The sequence below is a fragment of the Pygocentrus nattereri genome, chromosome 3, assembly GCF_015220715.1.
Source record: "Pygocentrus nattereri isolate fPygNat1 chromosome 3, fPygNat1.pri, whole genome shotgun sequence".
Lineage (NCBI taxonomy): Eukaryota > Metazoa > Chordata > Actinopteri > Characiformes > Serrasalmidae > Pygocentrus > Pygocentrus nattereri.
This window is the reverse complement of record NC_051213.1, coordinates 17,618,888-17,637,773: the sequence shown is the minus strand read 5'-3', so window position 1 is coordinate 17,637,773 and position 18,886 is coordinate 17,618,888. Positions and strand designations below refer to the sequence as shown.

Here is an 18,886-nt window from a genome sequence, read left to right as displayed (position 1 = left end):
AGACCTCTATCTTATGCAATCATGGTGAAGGTGAAAGAGATTAAGTTTTCAGATACATTATTTAACAAAACTTGATTTTAAAAGTCTACAGAGTCAAAGCAAGCAACTTAAATATCCTGGTCAGAACAATTGGCTCGATAATATGCAAGTAGAACGTTTATGGCCCCACAATGAATTGTTACCAGACAGTCACTCCAAGATTCCGCATTTGCCCAGTTTCTTGAAGGGCATCAACAATTCTGGAGTTGACTATACCCAACGCTTTGTCTTTATTAACAAACAGAGCCCCTATCTCTGAATCTGTAATCTGTAGAGGAGCAGACAAAGAGATATCACTTGTTTGACCCAGTTTTCTAAATAAACATCAACACCCCCCCAACACATGCACACACACAGACACACCCATTCTCACACAAAACCGAACCAGTAGTACTTAATTATTGCAGGAATGGAATCTGATGCCATGCTTAATGATAGAGAGCATTACTATTATCCTGTCAATCTACAGCAAGTCATTAGTAGCCTCAAACATGCTTCACTGCTACAACGTAGGAAACCTAGCTTAAATTCATTGAGCCTCTAAAATATTATGTAAATTATATATCCTGAACATTACTCAATTTCATAATGTGGTCATCTCTACCTCTACAATGCATACCTTGCCACACACTTTGAGCGGAAGCTTTAGCAATGAATGAGGTCACAAATCCAAGCGCACGTAACACATCATCATGTCTGATCTCACTATTAGATAACAGCTTTTAACCATTGTTTGGACTAAAGAGCCATGTAATTATGGTGGGACAGTTTTATTTGTTAGCCTAGATCTGTGGAACAGCTGATGTGTGCATAAACATCTCAGAGACAGTACTGTGCATAAGTCAGAAGTCATCATTCATTTGATATTTTTCCTCTCAAAATGGCCATTAAGAACAAATCATTTGAGATTTTATGTCAGGACAAAAAGCAGAAAACCTACATTTGACAGAAAACTTCTCAGAAGCCTCAACATCTAAATATAATATAAATTTCTCAGTAATTAGTGTGTCCACTCTTTGCCTGTAATATGGCTTCTGTTCTTTTCAGAAGACGTGCTTTTATTTTTACAAAAAAAAATCTGATGGGTTATTTTTCAACACCCCAAAAGTTCAGTCTTAGAAGACTGATTTGCCAGTTTTCTTTTTTTGTCAGTCTCCTTAGTAGCGTCTTGACAGCTACATGTTTTCACACTCATAGTGTCTGATCTCTCATAGATGAAAGCTTTAAGTACAGCTTTAAGTACTGAGTAATGCTTTACTTGATCATCACTTGTCATGGCAAATGTCATATACTGTCATGATAAATTTTGTTCAGTCATATGGCAGTGTCACGTTACCACTTCATGACCGATGCCATAATACTTAATGTCATGAGAGCTTATGTACTTTTCTTTTTTTTTTTTACATTTTTGCCAAATATGCTGTAGTTAGCTGTCATGACATCAAACACTATGACATCTGTCATTACAATTAACAGTAATGGTAACATGACATCTTTACATTACTGGACATAATCTTACATGATGACTCATGACAGCATATGACATCTACTATAACATATTTATGTCAGTGTTATGTAGAAAGGCTCAAGTAAAGCGCTACTAATACTGTCAGACAGGGTGGTCTATCAGATCTTGCATGGGCGTTAGGAGTCCCAATTTCTTTGTATCTTTCAATCATTTATTGAGCTTGGTTTAGACTTTTCATTCTGTACTGAATAGCTGTATTAACTGGAAATTGAATAAATTAAGGGTGTCTTTGGCTTTTGCACAGTGTTGTACTTCTATCAAAATTTCAGTAAATAGTTGTGCTTTCCTTGCAAACAGACTACACCATATTTGTTGTTGCCACCCAGGGTTGTGTGCGCTCATCAGTGTTGTTTTTGTATATACCACCACTATGTGACCTCAACCTCCAACTACTACACACTCAGATTGTCAGATGACAGTGTTTTCATCAAGCCTTTACAGGTAAAAATAGCAATGCAAGCCAAACAGCCACAAACCCTTTAATGTGATAGTACCATCATACTTCGTTGGCTTCTAATGCTAAGGTGATCAAAGGCGTCAATTCTGACCCTGGTAGAGTGGCGGGTATAAAACCCCATCAAAGGTAAAAACACAATGATGAGAGATTGCATTACAGGGTGCTCTTTTTCATATAGACTACAAAAACACTTCCAGTGTAGGGAGGCTTGCACAATAGCATTAGCAGACTGTCCGTTGAGAACTCTACTAACCTTGATGTAGATTACTTACCTGTAAACTCCACTGGTTGAAAATGTTGTTTGTCAGCCAATAAAAGAAACATTAATACAAATGATACTTAATGATATTAATACTTAATGATAATTAATAATTAATTATATTAATACTAACCCACGGAAAAACAAAAAAGTCCAAACTGTATTCTTACGCATTGTATGCATCACAGTATATTTATGATGGCTGGTCACGATATTGCATAGCAGGACTAGAGAAATGATAACCCTCACCCTGGAGCATTACTTTTGAGAAAGGTCCCTTCCTAGGTGATTGAAATGATCTGAAACTTGAGAGGCAAAAAAAATGACATGGTGCATAGAGCTGTAGAGGGTGGCATGCAGTGAGGACCCACTACACCAGCATTGGTTCTTTTTTGGCAGCCAAAGGTGCAAATTACTGGGGGGACATGTACCCTTCACTTTCCAGTATCATGCTTTTGCATAACCAGTAGCTACCAGTCATACATAAACACTTAATATATTAATACGTACCATTACCTAATGTGATAGCAAGTTTACAAAACAGTTGAATTGCACTTTTGTCAACAAACATGAACAGGAAATAACAATAGGCTGATCAGGTCAAGTGATCGCTAATATGCTCTTTCAGTAATATTTAGAGACTTAAGGTCAAGATTTAAGGTGAAACATTTACTGAAAGAGTCTAAAATATTTAAAGATTTAAAGTAAAAAATAAAAATCTATTACAAGCTTCAAATGCCTGATGTTTGCTCCTACCAAGTTTACCACATAACATTCTAAATCCTAGCTAGCAGAAGTTAGCATTATTACAGCAGTTGTAGCATAAGATAAAGATAACAAAAAAAGATAAACTTCTTCTTCTTTCGGCTGCTCCCTTTAGGGGTCACCACAGAGGATCATAAACAAAAAACCTATTTTGAAGCAAATCAAAACGATTATACCTTAAACATTGCACATACTGCACAGAATTTCATGACTGCATTTGTTCTTAATGCAAATAATAAATTTAAAAGTTCAATTGTATGTGCATGTGTGGAGCATCTAACAACAGTTTAAGGCCTGTGCCAGCCAATCAGACTTTAGAACAAGACCTTCTCACCCGACTTAGTACTGACAACCATAGCAATATTTTAGAAAATCCTGATTGGGGCTGTAACAGTAGAAGTTAATTCCCCTGCGCATTCAAGTTACAGGTCACGCCAATGAGGTGTTTTGACAAGTGATGTTGGTGAAGGGGAGTGAGGAGGGGGGATTGTTCGTTGGTGTCATGACCAAATGACCCTTCTTCATGTTAATGCAGTTAGCAGACTAAACACCACACCCACGTTCTCTTCCTAAACATGCCTGGACCTGTAAGTTGTCAATCACCAGGTTGAATCAATGCAGAAGTATAGGGTCTACTGGTCAAAGTACTATTTCTCAACAAACAAGAGAATACAAAGATTAAAGACTTTTTAATCAGTGCACTGAAAACACATCAATAGCACTGTACAGAAGTGAACAACAAGTGATGTTAAAATTGTTATCCTATTATTACTTCTTTAGGCAGACATTCAGTCTTGAATTACTGCCTAGTAACTAAAACAATGGTAGCAAGAAAGGTGTGAAGAGTCAAAACATGAATTATCTTCAGCAACACATAATAGTTATTAACAACAGCTGTAAACAAGATGTCTCAAAGGTACAGGTCTTCAGCATAAGAATAAATTACCTCGGTTTTTACTTTATCAAGGTGTAGTGCAGGCATGTGAAACTGGGTACTCAACTAATGAGCTAAATCGGGCATGTTTAATGAGGCAGTGTGCTGAGTTCTGCAGTGTTTTGACTTGTGAGGACTGGAACCTGACAAATGTGGTCCAATGCTTTTTGGTTATAGTTGTTAGGAGTCATATACTGTGCATAGTTACCTTAGTGCTGACAGACTGATATCACAGACAAGACATTTAGTTAGTAGCTCACTTGCTCAAAAGGAATGCTGTCTCTGTGCCAAGAACATTTTATGTCCAAAAGTGACCAGAAAATCTCTCTAATTATTGAATTTGGCTCCTTTAAGGTGCACCAACTGCTAACACAGGCATTCAGCTGCACACCCACAGGTTGTATAATCTCTAGGAAAAAGCACTGCCAAAAGAATGGGACACTGTATATGAACCTAAGGTCACCCTGACCAATGTCAAATATTGACTAGAGGGGCCCAGAACCCCCCCAGTGCTGTTGAGTAGTGAACCTACATTCAATACCTTTGGGATGCTCTTCTAGCTGAATGCAGTCAAATCCTCACAGCAATCTTCCATCATTTGTAAAGCCTTCACATGAGAGTAGAGGCTGTCACTGCAGCAAAAGGGAGACAAAGTCTCTATTAAAATCCTTTTTGGATAAACCGTTGGACATGAAATGTATCTACAAATGTATTATGAAATTCTTTTCCCTACAGTATGAGTGTGGTACACTCTAGATAGTTACCCATACAATAAAAAAAATCCCCCAAATCACTACTGCCTTTCCTTTGGCATTATTTTCATGCCACTGAAGAGCAAAGAGTGGAGTTTCTCAATACACTTTGGAACTGAAAATTGCTGAATGAGTCAGAAACTACCCAGCCTAATAAGCATACCTGAGTGGTAGCAAATGTAACCAAGTGAAAAGCAGATTGCTCACAAATATACTTGAAACAAAAATACAACTGGCATTCAAGCAAATCTATCAACTAATTACAACCCAACACTGACTGTATGTGCATACTTTTATCCATTTAAATGAACATACAGACAACACTGAGGCTTCAGTATGTCTGCTGCTACTGCCTTAGCTATGAAAGAAACTTACATTTATTTTTAATAACCTCTCATAGTTTCAGCATGTTCCATCTGCTTTCTTCGGGTTGAAGTGCAGCTTTACAGCTTCAGAAAGCAATTCCCACGCTGATAACGGTGTCTAATCAACTGCTGGCGACAGTATCTCTTACAGTATCTGCTGACGTGGACGTCTATGTAACGAGGAATGAAATAAGACTCTGGATTATTCCCAACTTATACAGTTCCGTGAAAGCTAACAGGTGATCCTTACTGTGAGACAGAGAAAGCCAAGATCAATTAGCAGGTGCTCAGATCACTAGTTAAATGGTTAACATGGAGTAAAGATACAGAAAACATATTAGTACACCCAAAAATCCCAAATATTACTCTCTTTCAACATAAATCACAAATAACTCAAGATGCAGATTTTCAACACGTCGTCATTAAGATTACAGTCACATAATCACAATCATTTCAGGTCTAGACTAAACAAGGCAGAATTAAGACATAAGAATTTTCATTGTTTAGTTTTCATTTTGAGTTATTATAATGTGCTGTAAACTTTATTTTGTAGTCTTCCTGCTACACCCACATACCTACAAAAATTAAAGGTGGCTGTTTTTTTATTTTTTAGAACCATATGTTCAAGCCAAGAACTATGTAAGAACCTACAGAATGCAGATGTAGTTGGAAAAAGACAACCACAGATCCCAGTGTGATTTCTTAAACTTTTTCTCTCACGTGTATGCAAGTCATTGAACTATTGAGCAATGTCAGAATTTCAGACATGGGGTTTAATATTACGGAATGGTCTCAAACCACGCGCAATGACTTCAGTGATTGGAACAAAAAGTATGTAGAGGTGTGAACGCAGAAACCAGTCAGGAGGATATATTCTCATACTGCATCTTGCAGATGTTCAGTCGTGAGCATGGAATACAGAAAACAGCTGATCCATTTGGTAAAAAAAAAGACCCTAGGCCTGCTGCAATAGACTTTTATAGAAGTTCATTTTAATTTCAAATTTTTAGGGTAGATCCATTCCTGATTATATATCTAAATAAAGTGTGGGTATAGAGGAATAACTCTAAACATAACTTGTAAATGAAAGCATTTCAAACATCAGGTTCAGGTATATCATCCACATACTGTGTAATTTAGAGTAGCACAGTAGATTAGTCACCTGTGTTCCACATTGCTTAATAAACATGTGTTATCTGGCTCAGGTAACCACAGCAGGTGCTGATGCAGGCAACAGGTAAAGCCCTGTGTGTGCCCTTCTCAGGTAATCCCCTTTAGACCCCATGGATGGGCCTGTAACCAGAGACAGAGCACATCTGAACAAACAAAAACACTCTGCACAGTGAGGTCTCAGCCTGGGACTGCTCTACCTGCGGGAGATCTCAGCTACGACTCCATGGGCCAGTTTTCCACCTCCAACACTTTCAGTGTAGAATGAGTCCTCCATTACAAATGAAGAGAAAATAAGTGACAATTATGTTTTTGTAGAAGTTTTACAGCTAGTAAGATTGTATTTAAAAAATTACAAACAAGGAACAGCTTTAAAAAACAACTATGATTATTTAAAAAAAAAAAAGACCAATCATCAAAATCTTTGGCCATTTTAGGTTTCCATAAGTGAACAGAACACATAATAGACATTAAATAGTTTGCTGCATAAAGTACTATAGAAGGAATCTGACATGGCTAGTTTGAGAATGGTATTTAAATTATTGTAGGGTTTTAACATGCCACACTGATAAGATTATTATTATTATCAAGGAACACCCAAAGCGATGACCTTTTACTATACAGGTACTGACTTGCATATGCAAAAAAAGGTGATATTTCCGGTATCTCCATGAGTAACAGGCCTTGGTCTGAACCATCAGCAATTAAAACATTATGTACTTCACTCAATTCAGACCTCACGTTAGATTGCATACAGTGAATAGATTCAGTTGAGACACTAAAAAATACTGTAAAGTTCTAAGACATCAAAATTTCAGTTAAAACCTAATTTTTCAACTTTGAATCTTTCAGCATGCTTATACACTGAACAAATATATATTTTATGCACAGTTAATTTTTTTCCTGATCCAACTAAATAAACCACATCCTGATCAGAATTGGCCAAATTGAAAAAACAGAAAATTCTAAGATCAGCATTTCAGTAGGAAATGCTGTTCAATTTGAGTGGTGTATCAGGCGGTAAAGCCACAGGTTTCTGTGTCTTATGACTGTAGAAAGACATTGTTTAAGCATTTTCAATGCTTTCTTAACCTTCTTCTCACAGCAAGGGCCAAAACCCACTCTCTCTCAAAAGAGATGAAAACTGCCCAATGTTGAAATTCTACATCCTTTGATGTACTTCACAGCATACACTGTTAACAAATAACCCAAAAGTAAGTCCAAAGGTAGCAGCACTTTTGAACCAAACACATATTTACTCTAAGGATTGGGGCATACCGACCCAAACGCACCAACAAACATCAACATACAAATGTTAGCAGTAGGGTTCAGAATGTCTAAAACAACTGTTGGGTCAGTTGTACCAGTGTGTACCTGGAATAACACTCAAAAGATTTCCCAACAGACACACATGTGCCTTGAGAAAAAACACCAAGACTGAATGAACAACAGTAGCTAGCACTGGCCCCAAGGTTACAGTTTGCGGTGACTAGAGACAGCTGGAGGGTAGCAAGGGTCCTAAAGCCCCATTGTGCATGTTTGCCAGGAAGTAATAATAACCTGGCATCCCTTGATCAGAGTGTGAATCGAGATGACGCAGGAACACCAATATCATTTTGTTTGGGGAAGGGGCACGAGTTATTTTCTGTAAGACTGCTCAAAATGTTTCTAATCCATGACTAGATAAGGAACGGAGTCTGCAATTTCTTGCTACCTTGAAAATAATTTTAATGAATAAACCTGAAAGCTCACTCCATCCTTCAAGAGGCTGGTAACTTCTTTAACAATTTATCACTATATTTTTGGCCTTTAGTAATTTTCTCATGGGAATCGGTCAGCGGGGAACCAGATTATAGCTCTTATTGAGTCATAGTTGTTCACACAAAATCTGAGAGGTCTCTGATCAACTTAGGGCATCCACACCTGGCGCAAAAAACTATAACTTTTACTATGAAGTGGTACATAAAATGTTCATAAGACAAAAAAGGCCTTTCATATAATTCCAGAAGGTATAGTATGTGTCATTTTAGGGACTGATATGTTTATTGGATTGTCCATAATTTCTACATATCCATTATTTTATATGGGTGAAAACATGTCAATTTGGAGAATATTACATACGATCACAAACTCAATTAGAAAGAAATAAGAGCACCAAAGTGAAAATTCTAAAACAGTTATATTATTTATCTACTTTTAAATGTTAAATGAGTTAAATGAACAGAAATAATTTAAGATACACGTAATCTCCTTGTACTTATTTCTCAGCTCCTTTTGGTAGACTGGAGGGACAGAAATTAGGTGGTACACATCTTGAGCTTCATCTGAAATGCAAGCTAGTCATCAGCTTATATACAAACAAGTTTTCCAACAAAGATGGTGATTTGTACATATTAGAGTTTGCAAATATTGCATATTAGAGCAATGCAAATATTCCACATTAAAGTCAGAATGAGATACAGCAAGTGGGCTTTGTGATTAAGGAGTGTTTCTAATAAAGACTTTAATATAAAAATAAATTCTGTATTCTCATAAAACGTATGACAAGAGCCTAAGCCACTTATGTAACGAAAAATATTTTTGCTTTTGGAAGTGTCCTCTTGATAGCCCCAGTCTTCTCATCCTTCTCTGATTAAGGAAGACCAAAAAAAAAAAAAAAGAAAGAAAAAGGTCCACAGTTCTTTCACAAGGTCCACTGAACTTATCTTGACAATAAAACAAGTCCTGCTCCAACACCTGCTGCAGTAACCAAGGCCATTAATGCATTCCTCATTTTTGACTCGGGATCCGGGACATGAAAAAACTCCACAAAGCCATCCTGAATGAGAGGGGAAAAGGCAAGTCAACAACAGCCTGCTCATATGGCATTTTAATAAATAAAAAAAATTCCAAACAGGAAGCACAGGAAGGTCACACTGAGTCAGTGTGACTACGTCCACAGAAATGCCTAACCCTGTATTGTGTGCACAAGGTGTGCCCACTGCATTTTCCCGCCCCTTTTGATGCAGAAGCAGAGCAATCAAACAAATCTTTTCCAAAGGATATGCAGAATGCCAGAAAAACTTACCCATGCTTTATTTTTCAGTAGCCAGTCTTTTTGGTCTGAAAGAAGATATGAGGAAATCTCTTGGCCCACAAGACTCACGCAGTGACCTCGGCCCATTTGGTTCTGGTGCTGGCACACCACTGCACCAAAGGCCAGCAGGCTGGCGATTCGACCCCAGTTGGTGATGCCATCGCTGAAGAGCTCCTTAGCCACTGTCCTAATTATATGCATGTCATCTCCTCTGTCTTCCATACCCAGCCTAGTAAACATACCTGAGTGGTAGCAGAACAAGCAATAATTTGTATATGTATTTTTTAAAACAAATTTTTACACACACACACACACACACACACACACACATATACATACACAATTTATTTAATTATTTATTACTTTACATACATATATGTAAATAGACACACAATAAAATTTTCTATTCATAAAAAAATACACCATGTAAAGACAATGTAAACATACATTAAGCACATACGCGCACAGACACAAGCTGCTGCACTTCCTGGTATTTCCAGTTAGGCAGCGTGAGGCCTTAGAAACCAGAATTGCTCGTTGATCTTTAAACAGTAGTTACCTTTGTAGACGAGCTCATGCTTCACCACCAGGCCGTCCACCACCCTCCTTATTGTCTGTACAACCCCACGGTGCCGACCACAGGACCGAGACAGCCCGGTGAAGTTTTGCAAAAAGTCAATGACTATTTCTGAAGTGTCTCTGTCCAAAGTTTCAGATTCCTTGAATTGGTCTGAGTCCAACTCCTCACAATCCGACGCGGGGGACGTTGGTAGAGAACCGTCTGTAACAGCTGCGATCCTGGGCGCCCGGGTTTGAGAGGATATACCCAGAGTAAAAGGTCGCTTCGCCAGCAAAGAAGGAAAAACAGTCTTCTTATCAAAATACATCTCCTTGGGACTCATCATCATCTTGACGAAAATTCTGCTTTATGCTAACCTTACCAATCGAACCGACGACGCGTTAACAAATCCGCTGTGGTTAGACAGCTACATTTCTAAACTTACCACGGTTTTGTTATTTTCCTACTAAAGAACCCAGCGTAACCTAGTCTTTCAGAAAAACCAAAGCGGAAGTGTCGGAGGGACTAGGCCGATATATAGCGTGGGGGAGGGTCTTGGGATGACTGTCCTTCCTCCCTGAGCTACGCACGTAAGCAGCGTCTCGCACATCGCGAGCAGGCTCAAACTGGAACACTTGTTCTCAGGACTACGTGCGGTCTGAAAGCCTCTCTGTACACGTAAATAACCGCGTGGACGTGGACGCACAAACCCAGCATAACACGACCGTGTCCTCAAAATTCAAGTAGGCTGTGCATGCATGATGCTACTTCTCAGCTGTTCAAGGAAAACAAGCCCTAAACACACGCAGAAACAAATAAATCTCATGTGCAATGTACATTAATATTAGGGAATAAACATAAAATGGACTGTATTTTCCTTCCAATGAAGTCAAATAAAGAAACAGCTACAGATGGGCTTTGTGTTTATATTTGGATATTGTACTATGTGGAGCTACTTGGAACAGCCTGCTCATGGGTGCACTTTCCTTTTCGTAAATGTTTACTGTAATTTGTTTACCTTTCAAGCACATATATGCGGGGTGGTGAAACCTTTGACTGTCGCGCCCTCTATTGGCAGTTACATACACTCACACTCTGGTTTCCATCCATATCAGCAGCGTCCTTCCCTTCAGAGCTTCAGAGCAGTGTTCAGATTCTGCTTCTCCAATATCCTGGAATATGCGCTGCGACTGCAGGAGCAAGGCTGAGAAATACTGCTGTAGAAGAACATGCAAGGGTGCATTAAAGTTCTCAGATGAATCAGCTACCCATAGCATGCTGACCTCAGACCAACATCAACCAGGAGCTTGGGTTGTCTTTGATTATGCTTTTTATGTTAAAACTGTTTAAGAATAGTACATTTGTTATTTTAACTTCATGAAAAATAGTAATTTTTGTAAAACGAAATTTTAGTGCACAACCGCAGTCTTAAAATGGAGACATGAGTCTGCAGACTCAGAGCTGATTTTGATACAACTGACTGCAATTCACCACTTCTACTAAAAGCATTCTATTTCTGCAAAACATTATTAAAGTAATTGCTTACCAGTGAGACAGAAGATAAGAATTTAACCAGTCTCTCCCTCTGAAGCTAAAACAAGCAAAGATTGTTAATTTTGTGTCTCAGTGGTTTGGAGAGGAAGCAGTTGTCAACAAAGTCCTTGGCCTACAAGACAGACTCTACTGGATGGAGAGGTGTTAACACTGCATATGTTTGATATCCCTCATAATCTGATCCTTTGAACATTTTTATGTCTTTTTTCTTTTCTACTTATTATTATATCTGTGTGTCTCCCCATAGATCATATGCGTATAAAATATTTCCATGGTAAATATGCTAAGGACTACTTTGAATAAACACTCTGTCCATTTTATTAGAAACAATTACCTGTAGGTGCACCTTGCGGTTCTAGTTAGAGATTGAAGCCCATCTCTTGATGAATAGCCATCTAGCTCATCAATGGTCAGTTTCTGGCTGCATTTGACTGGATATTTTGCATAGTGGACCACTCTCAACCCAACACCGAACAGCCTGACCATGAGAAATGGGTTAGAAGGTCACTAACAAATTGTGTAGACAACAGTCTGAGCTTGTCTGTGTCCTTCTATACAGTGAACTTATAACTTAGCATGAGGTAGGCGTTTCCTTGAGTGGAAGCACAAGGTACGTGTCTCTAATAAAGTGGATTGTGAATGTACACAACCTCTTAAAATCAAAGAAGGAAAATAGTTTCCAAGCTATTCTCTGAGCAAATATATTCTACAAGTATGCTAATATTAGTTCAGAGGTTTGGTACACCAAGTATATTAAGTTTTCATATCACTTTTAAAAATATAATATCATAGTATTTCAAAACATATTCAAAATACATCATATTACATATTATACATCATGATATTGCTTTTCTGACCTGTCCAAGACTGCTAGGATAGGCTCCGGCACCCCCCCATGACCCTGACGGAGAAGTGGCTTAGAAAATGGAAAACTAAACAGAATTTGAAGAATGTCTTGTATAATGTTTGACAAACTTTCACATTCTTTATATGTGTTCAGGCTAAAGAAGAAAATGTGCTTGAACATCTGTATACATTTGTTTGTAAAATGTTTAGCATGTATGATAAACAATATAAATATAAAATCCTCCTAAATCTTATGTACTTCACTGATCCTACAAAGGAAATTTATCCCAAATCGTATTGTAAACACTAAGAAATACAGCCCCTTAAGCAGACAATTCAGCCATCGAGGTCAGTCAAAGGACCTCGCACATGTACAATAGACACTAGCGCTACGCATGTTAACACATTAACAAATGAGACTAAATCATGTCAATGTAAAACTTTATTTCAGATTCAGGCAAAAAATGTTCATTTCTTCACCCACCTTTCAGAACCTGTTTAATTTCATTAGTTTGTGACACTTTTCCACACCTCATCACTTGTCTCTTTTCTTTTAATTCTGTTAATTCATCAAGAGTAAACCTAAAATCATGTGCAGTCTTCTTAAATCATAAACACACAGGCATATGGTGCATGCATGTCTTTTTGTGCATGTAAAGCACTGAATACACTGACACTCAAAGTTAACATCAGTATTGGTACTCCAAAATGTCCAAGCAGTGTGAGAGGCAATTCACATTAAAGCTGCAGTGAGGTGAAGTTCTATGTTCAGAAGCATTAAGAGGTTCTAACAAATCAGATGAAATATTTGCATGTGAGTTCTTATTTCTAAAAGCAGTTTTTCCCAAAGAAAATTCCATGGCCATTTCCTAGAAAATTCCCACACAAATGAAAATAAAATAAAATGCTATGAAACCAGATTAGAGATATGAACTGTTTGTCATAATAATAATGATAATATACACCACCTGGAATTTTTCCTTAGTCAAGAGACTATGCCTTACATCTGTAACGCAACCTTTTCTTCAACAAAACAAAAACATTACAAATATTCTTATTAACAAAAGAACATTTTACAGAGGAAAGCACACATCTAGTAAACTGCAAAAAAAGAATAAACATGGTTATGAGATAAAAACAAAACACTGACATGTTCAAGAAGGGCCCCACAGAAAACAAGGTGCCATGAAAATACATAATAAAAATGATCAAAATTGATCACATTTGTGTACAGAAAACAAACAGAAATTTCTATATGTGTATTTTTGGATCATGGCCACAATGTAGTTGGAGAAACTGGACTTGTTACACCACAAGCCTGCCCAGGATAAAATCATTATTAATATTGGTTATATGTATGCCCTAAACTACAGATTTCCAGTTCAGCAAAACTGCAATATTGATACTTTGCAATTTAGGTACTTTCAACATTTTTTGCAAGGTAGTTCAGACCATTATGTGATGGGCAGATTTCACATCAATGGAAATTATGCAATAAAAATGTAAATATGAGGTCAGTGCAGTGCAGTATAATAAGGTAACATGAAGTGATACCTTTTATATCAATGGGGGCAAAAAAAAAAGTTGACAGACATACAGAGTGATCAGCAAAGGGCACATGCATTTAATGCGGGTCCCAAATTACAAATATTAAAATAAAAGCACTGTCTATTTACAATTTGGGAGCAGCTAATAGAGGATATGGTAACAATGTACATTATTCAAATAAACACAACATTCAGACTTGAACAATCACTCAAGAAAGCGTACCTTTCATCCCGCAAGTTTCCTTCCTCCACCACATTAACAGCATCAACACACGTATGACAATTATAACATTCATCGCCTTTCTTGTGGGTGTGAGGAGCATGAGACTTTTACAAAGAATCCCACTTATTATGCAGATGATGAATATAACTATGCTGTTAAAGTGTGTTCTTCCCTGAATATATACTGAATGCATGTACAATTAGATCTTATGTTCTTGAAGATTACTTGATGATTTACCCCACCCATGCCCACAGTCTATATGTGAGAAATGATTCAAAGAGGGTTTGAAACTAGAGTTAAGGGAATGTAATATAATAAGAGTTAAGGGAATAATATCCTGCCATCTGGTTTAGGCGTATTTTAGTATCTAATTAAGTCCAACCTAAGATTTCTTTCAACAAGATCTGAACTCAGACTTTGGTGTCCCATAGAGCAAAAGCTAGGTTACAGCTTAAAAAAAATCTCCTCTGTCATTTAACTTACCCCTGGTTTTAAATCTACACGTGTAAGCGCCAGGATAACGAGTTTTATGCAGACAATTCTTAGCTGGGTACAGCCATTCAGGTAATTACTCAAAATCGTCACATAAAATTTCTCATCCTGCCTGTGTAGCCTCTTGGTTTCTCGGTTCAACATATAACTACTTTGTTGTCAATTCCTGGCCTGTTCCATACTACAAAGAAAAAAATAATTATAATTTACAATAGCATTTATAGTCAATAAGTATATTAATGCCCAAGCTAAATGAGCCTGAGCTATTCCACATATCCATTCAGTACAAGGCTACATGGTTTTGCTAAACCATGTGAAATCAGGTGCCCTGAAGCTTCAGGAACATATTCAAGTTTGTGCTGGGTCAGTTCCTTAATTTAAGCACTTTTGATTATCATGGCACATAAATATACATTTTGCTCTACTCTCATAATATCTTTAGCCCGCTGATGTGCAGATTGATGTTAGTAACTTAAAATTGTAAAAGCGCAAACATTGTATCATCAGATCAGAATGAACAATTACAGAGGTTGCCAACATGCATTGGGTGCCAAATCTACATGATTTCTACAAGCTATTACAAAACAATCGTAAGCTGATTATAACAAAGAACAAAGAGAATCACCTCCATGAACTTGTAAATGACATTGGTATACTGATTAGGCATCTAACTAGAATTTCTGTAGCCTCCACGGTTTTGAACAAAGAGTTTGATCTCATTCATGTAGAGGGTAAGTAGATCATAAAGTGCATTATAGTCCAGAGAGGCCGCTCACCTTGACTGGCCCTTCACTGAACTGATTGCTCCCTACCCAGATGTGTGGGGCTGGGTCAGTGAGGGGGGCAGAGGGTGGTGGATCAGGCTAGAGCTGTTGAGATGGAAGAGGAGGTTAACCTAAGTCTTACAACCCCAAATATAAAGCAAAGAGTGAGCAACTAACCCCGGTGGAGCTTGGAAGCTGAGGAGAGAAGGTTGGGGACGGGGTCACTCAAGACCTGAGGTAGTGATTAGCCAACCAGTTTGCTTGTGACTAAAGAGGACTTTCTCTGCGGCAAGTCTTGCGGAGTTGGAATGTGGTCTCCGGTGACGATATTCTTTTCTGGACCAGTCGCTGCTGGCAACTGCTTGTTCTTCATCTTTGCCTTGGCCATGTTGTAGTCCCCTGAATCAAAGTACTTTTGCTAAAAGGGGGGTAAAAAGAATGATGTTGATGATTTTGCATTGATGTCAGCTTTATTGACACTGAATGCTCATTTGAAGAACAAAGAATTGCAGCATGTTCCATACAGACACCTACTCCTTTCTGAAGTCTTTTCATCAAGAAGTCTGATCCTCCTGGCTTTTGGCCTAAGTTGGGATACTTGGCTTTTAGTTTGGCCTCCTCTGTCTTTACAGGATTTGAGTTAGGGTCCTGAGATTCCTGCAGACAGAAACATGTCACAGTGTATTATGACTGTCACAAGACAAAAAAGAACAAAAACAAATAAAAACATTGCATAGTGTTCCCAACATGAAGAAACTGAACACCACACCCATATTATAACCTACAACTGTTCTTTGAACCTGTTTATATACTTCCACTTCCTATTTGCTGAAGATGTGGTTATTATTTTATATTATGCTGCAATAAAAGATCAAACCAGAAACAGAGCTTATCTTAGACCACATGTATAAACAAGCCTACAAATATGATCATACTCATGGCATAGAGGTTAGTCATACAGTACTGACTAACACAGATGTTCCATCCAGAATCTGAATTTGCACTGTCACTCCAGGGTCTTTTTCACATTTCATACCGCCATGGTCCTCATGTTTAGGGTAAACGGAGGCTGAAGAGTGAAGACTGTCCTAGGAAAACCTATTAAATCCTTTTAAAATTTTAAGGAGTTTAGGAGTTGCGGTTTTGGAGACAGAAGGCTATCATTTTATATTTTGTTCTTTTTTGAAACACTTGTCATGAAAGATTATGCAATTAATATTTATGCATGCAAATTTATTCAATTTAACAACATAATGAAAGCTGCAAATTTATTTGATTTATATATGATTATGGTTTACAATAATGTTGAGGAAAGATCCTTAATTATCAGCAGAAACACTCACGCTGAACTTCATTTACTTGACAGACGTCATCTGCCTCAATGCTTACAGAGAGCCATGACTCTACATCTTGGATTTCCACATGCATCAGCAACTATACATGCCAAGATACTATTAATGTGTATATGGATTAATTCATTGAAAAGAAGCATAAGGTAGTGCCACTGACAGATTTGCTGCACCATTTCTAGCTGTTACCTCCTGCATAAGGTCATTATTTCAATAGATCCAGTTGATTTAAAACAATCAAGGGCAAAATGTCTTTAATAAACCTGTTGCAGTTAGTTACACCTACTTGTATTATTAGCACTACATGCAAGTTTCTCTTGAGGCAGTGAGTCAAAAGTCAGTTTCTAAAAGGTTTTTAAAAGGTATGGCAAATACATGGTTTATGAGGCTCACCAGTGACAAAGCAAAGCTGTGAGACCTAAAGCAGAAACCAATACACCAGACAAACAGGTTTCAAAGTATCCACTTGGATGACAACAGTAAGTGAAATGATGTGCTACACCCTTGTAAATCTTGTCCTGCTTTCATCTTATAACAAAAGCAGATTAACGCATATGCCAGCTCCATGTGTACACTTTTAGAATTTACAGATAATATGTACACTACCTAATACTCGTGAATACAGTCTAATCTTCACAGCAATGTTCCAGCATCTAGTGTAAAGTCTTCTCAAATGAATAAAAGTTATTATTGCAAAAATAGGTGGGCAGACCACAATTAGTAGCCTTGATCTTGGAAGAAACATTGATCCAGCAAGTGTCTACAAACTTCTGGACATATAAGTCCTGGGATTTTCAGCACTCAGTGAAGCGACATACTGGGTTCACACCCTCAGGGGCTATGGTGGGATAGATAACACTGTGTGTGCTGATTCACTTGAATCTATGACAAGAAATTTATGAGTGGCTATATTCAGCACCAACTAGAAAAGCAGCTGCATGGATAGCCTCTCTCTACGTGTGGCTACAGCCAGTTTCACACCTAGATTCAGCCGGGTTTGTCAATGAATGGTGCATCTTGACACAGGAGCCTAACGTCTGTTTACATAGTCTCCTAAACATATACCCAGAGTTTTGACATTACAAAACTACCCATCAATATATATGGGGTCAAACATACCACCTCTGCTTTAAACACACGCGTACGCATGGATTCAATAAGGCCTATTACAAGGTAACGTTAAGAAAATATTCTTCTTTTCAACAGAAGACAGTTTTAACATCATACAGCTATTTGCAGCAGAGTCACTGATCGTAGCTAGCTACTGAAATGATCTTCAGTCGGTGATCTGGTAGGCACTGCATTCGAGAATTAACCAATGCACAACGACACTGTTGACATGAGCTCAATCCACGGAGCTGGCGAAGCTGGACCAGTCAAAATAAAGGCTAATTGTTGCTTTATCATACCCAGACGGACACCACCTAGCTAAATTCATCTTCCAGAGACTAGGGGCTATATGGGCCCCCTGTTTTTTTGACAATGTGAGTCTCTCAGGTACCTACAGGGCGTTTCAACCAGTGTAGCTAGCACGCTAGCATAGCCATGGTAGCTATTTGCTAGAAAACACTGTAAGGGCTTCATGCTAGTCTGTCAAACCAAGCTAAGGCTATGTCCTCAATTCAATCCGCCCACCTGTGTCTCACCACACTGCTCCGATAATGTCTCGGTATCCTGGTTAACCGATGACATTGCTGGTCGACCTTGACAGAAAGAAATAAAAACGCGAGCTCTGCGAGGGATAATCGCAGCGTTTCCAGCCTGGTTCGCCCGCCCACGGACTCTATGTGCGCTAACGCCAGAGAGGAACTAGCCTCAGCTCTTAGCTCCCCACTGACGCTGCATTCAAGCGCTTATCAGAAGCTCGTGTTCTCTTGTTGTCAATATCAAGTCGGGAATGGGTGCCTTTCTTCTTTAAAATCACCATTTAACCTGTCACGCTTTCACTCGTTCACTATTGCATATTATTCATATACATTCAGATGTATGTACTCATTTACTATTACATATATATTACATACATATTATAATTACTTATGATAAATATATATAGTAATAAGGTTGGTTCTTCAATGGCTATCTAGCAAAGGTACATATATTTATGGTTTATATATATATACTCAAAAAATGTCAAAAATTGCTCTTCTCTATGACAGAAAACCAGCTGTACATGACTCTTTTTTCTAACCAGATCAGTTCTATATAGC

General features: G+C 38.0%; 2 protein-coding genes across 3 annotated transcripts; both read right to left on the bottom strand.

Moving 5' to 3' along the window:
• Positions 1-8,279: 8,279 nt before the first annotated feature.
• On the bottom strand, positions 8,280-10,422 carry mcl1b (MCL1 apoptosis regulator, BCL2 family member b). Its single transcript, XM_017721702.2, has 3 exons — positions 9,905-10,422; positions 9,337-9,587; positions 8,280-9,087 (listed from the first exon to the last, which is right to left on the bottom strand). Exons 1-3 carry the CDS (start codon positions 10,251-10,253, stop codon positions 8,971-8,973), a joined length of 717 nt encoding a protein of 238 aa, XP_017577191.1. The 5' UTR covers positions 10,254-10,422; the 3' UTR covers positions 8,280-8,970.
• A 2,306-nt stretch (positions 10,423-12,728) lies between these two features.
• Positions 12,729-18,504, bottom strand: ensab (endosulfine alpha b). 2 transcript variants are annotated; one of them, XR_001858992.2, is made up of 4 exons: positions 18,315-18,504; positions 15,865-15,987; positions 15,508-15,748; positions 12,729-15,435 (listed from the first exon to the last, which is right to left on the bottom strand). XR_001858992.2 is itself a non-coding variant. In XM_017721697.2 (3 exons), exons 1-3 carry the CDS (start codon positions 18,369-18,371, stop codon positions 15,575-15,577), a joined length of 354 nt encoding a protein of 117 aa, XP_017577186.1. In that variant the 5' UTR covers positions 18,372-18,503; the 3' UTR covers positions 12,729-15,574. The 2 variants fall into 2 exon arrangements, 1 of the variants encoding a protein (XP_017577186.1); XM_017721697.2 differs by having other exon boundaries at positions 12,729-15,748; positions 18,315-18,503.
• Between the last annotated feature and the right edge of the window lie 382 nt (positions 18,505-18,886).

What these genes read in the sequence shown, in the direction of transcription:
- mcl1b (XM_017721702.2), bottom strand. Translation starts at nt 10,253, where the DNA reads ATGATGATGAGTCCCAAGGAGATGTATTTTGATAAGAAGACTGTTTTT. An exon ending in GCATGAGCTCGTCTACAAAG is followed by an intron (nt 9,588 to 9,904) that starts GTAACTACTGTT and finishes GCTACCACTCAG; the next exon opens with GTATGTTTACTAGGCTGGGT. An exon ending in TACTGAAAAATAAAGCATGG is followed by an intron (nt 9,088 to 9,336) that starts GTAAGTTTTTCT and finishes CCTCTCATTCAG; the next exon opens with GATGGCTTTGTGGAGTTTTT.
- ensab (XM_017721697.2), bottom strand. Translation starts at nt 18,371, where the DNA reads ATGTCATCGGTTAACCAGGATACCGAGACATTATCGGAGCAGTGTGGT. An exon ending in AGCAGTGTGGTGAGACACAG is followed by an intron (nt 15,988 to 18,314) that starts GTGGGCGGATTG and finishes TTCTGTCTGCAG; the next exon opens with GAATCTCAGGACCCTAACTC. An exon ending in TGAAAAGACTTCAGAAAGGA is followed by an intron (nt 15,749 to 15,864) that starts GTAGGTGTCTGT and finishes CCCCCCTTTTAG; the next exon opens with CAAAAGTACTTTGATTCAGG.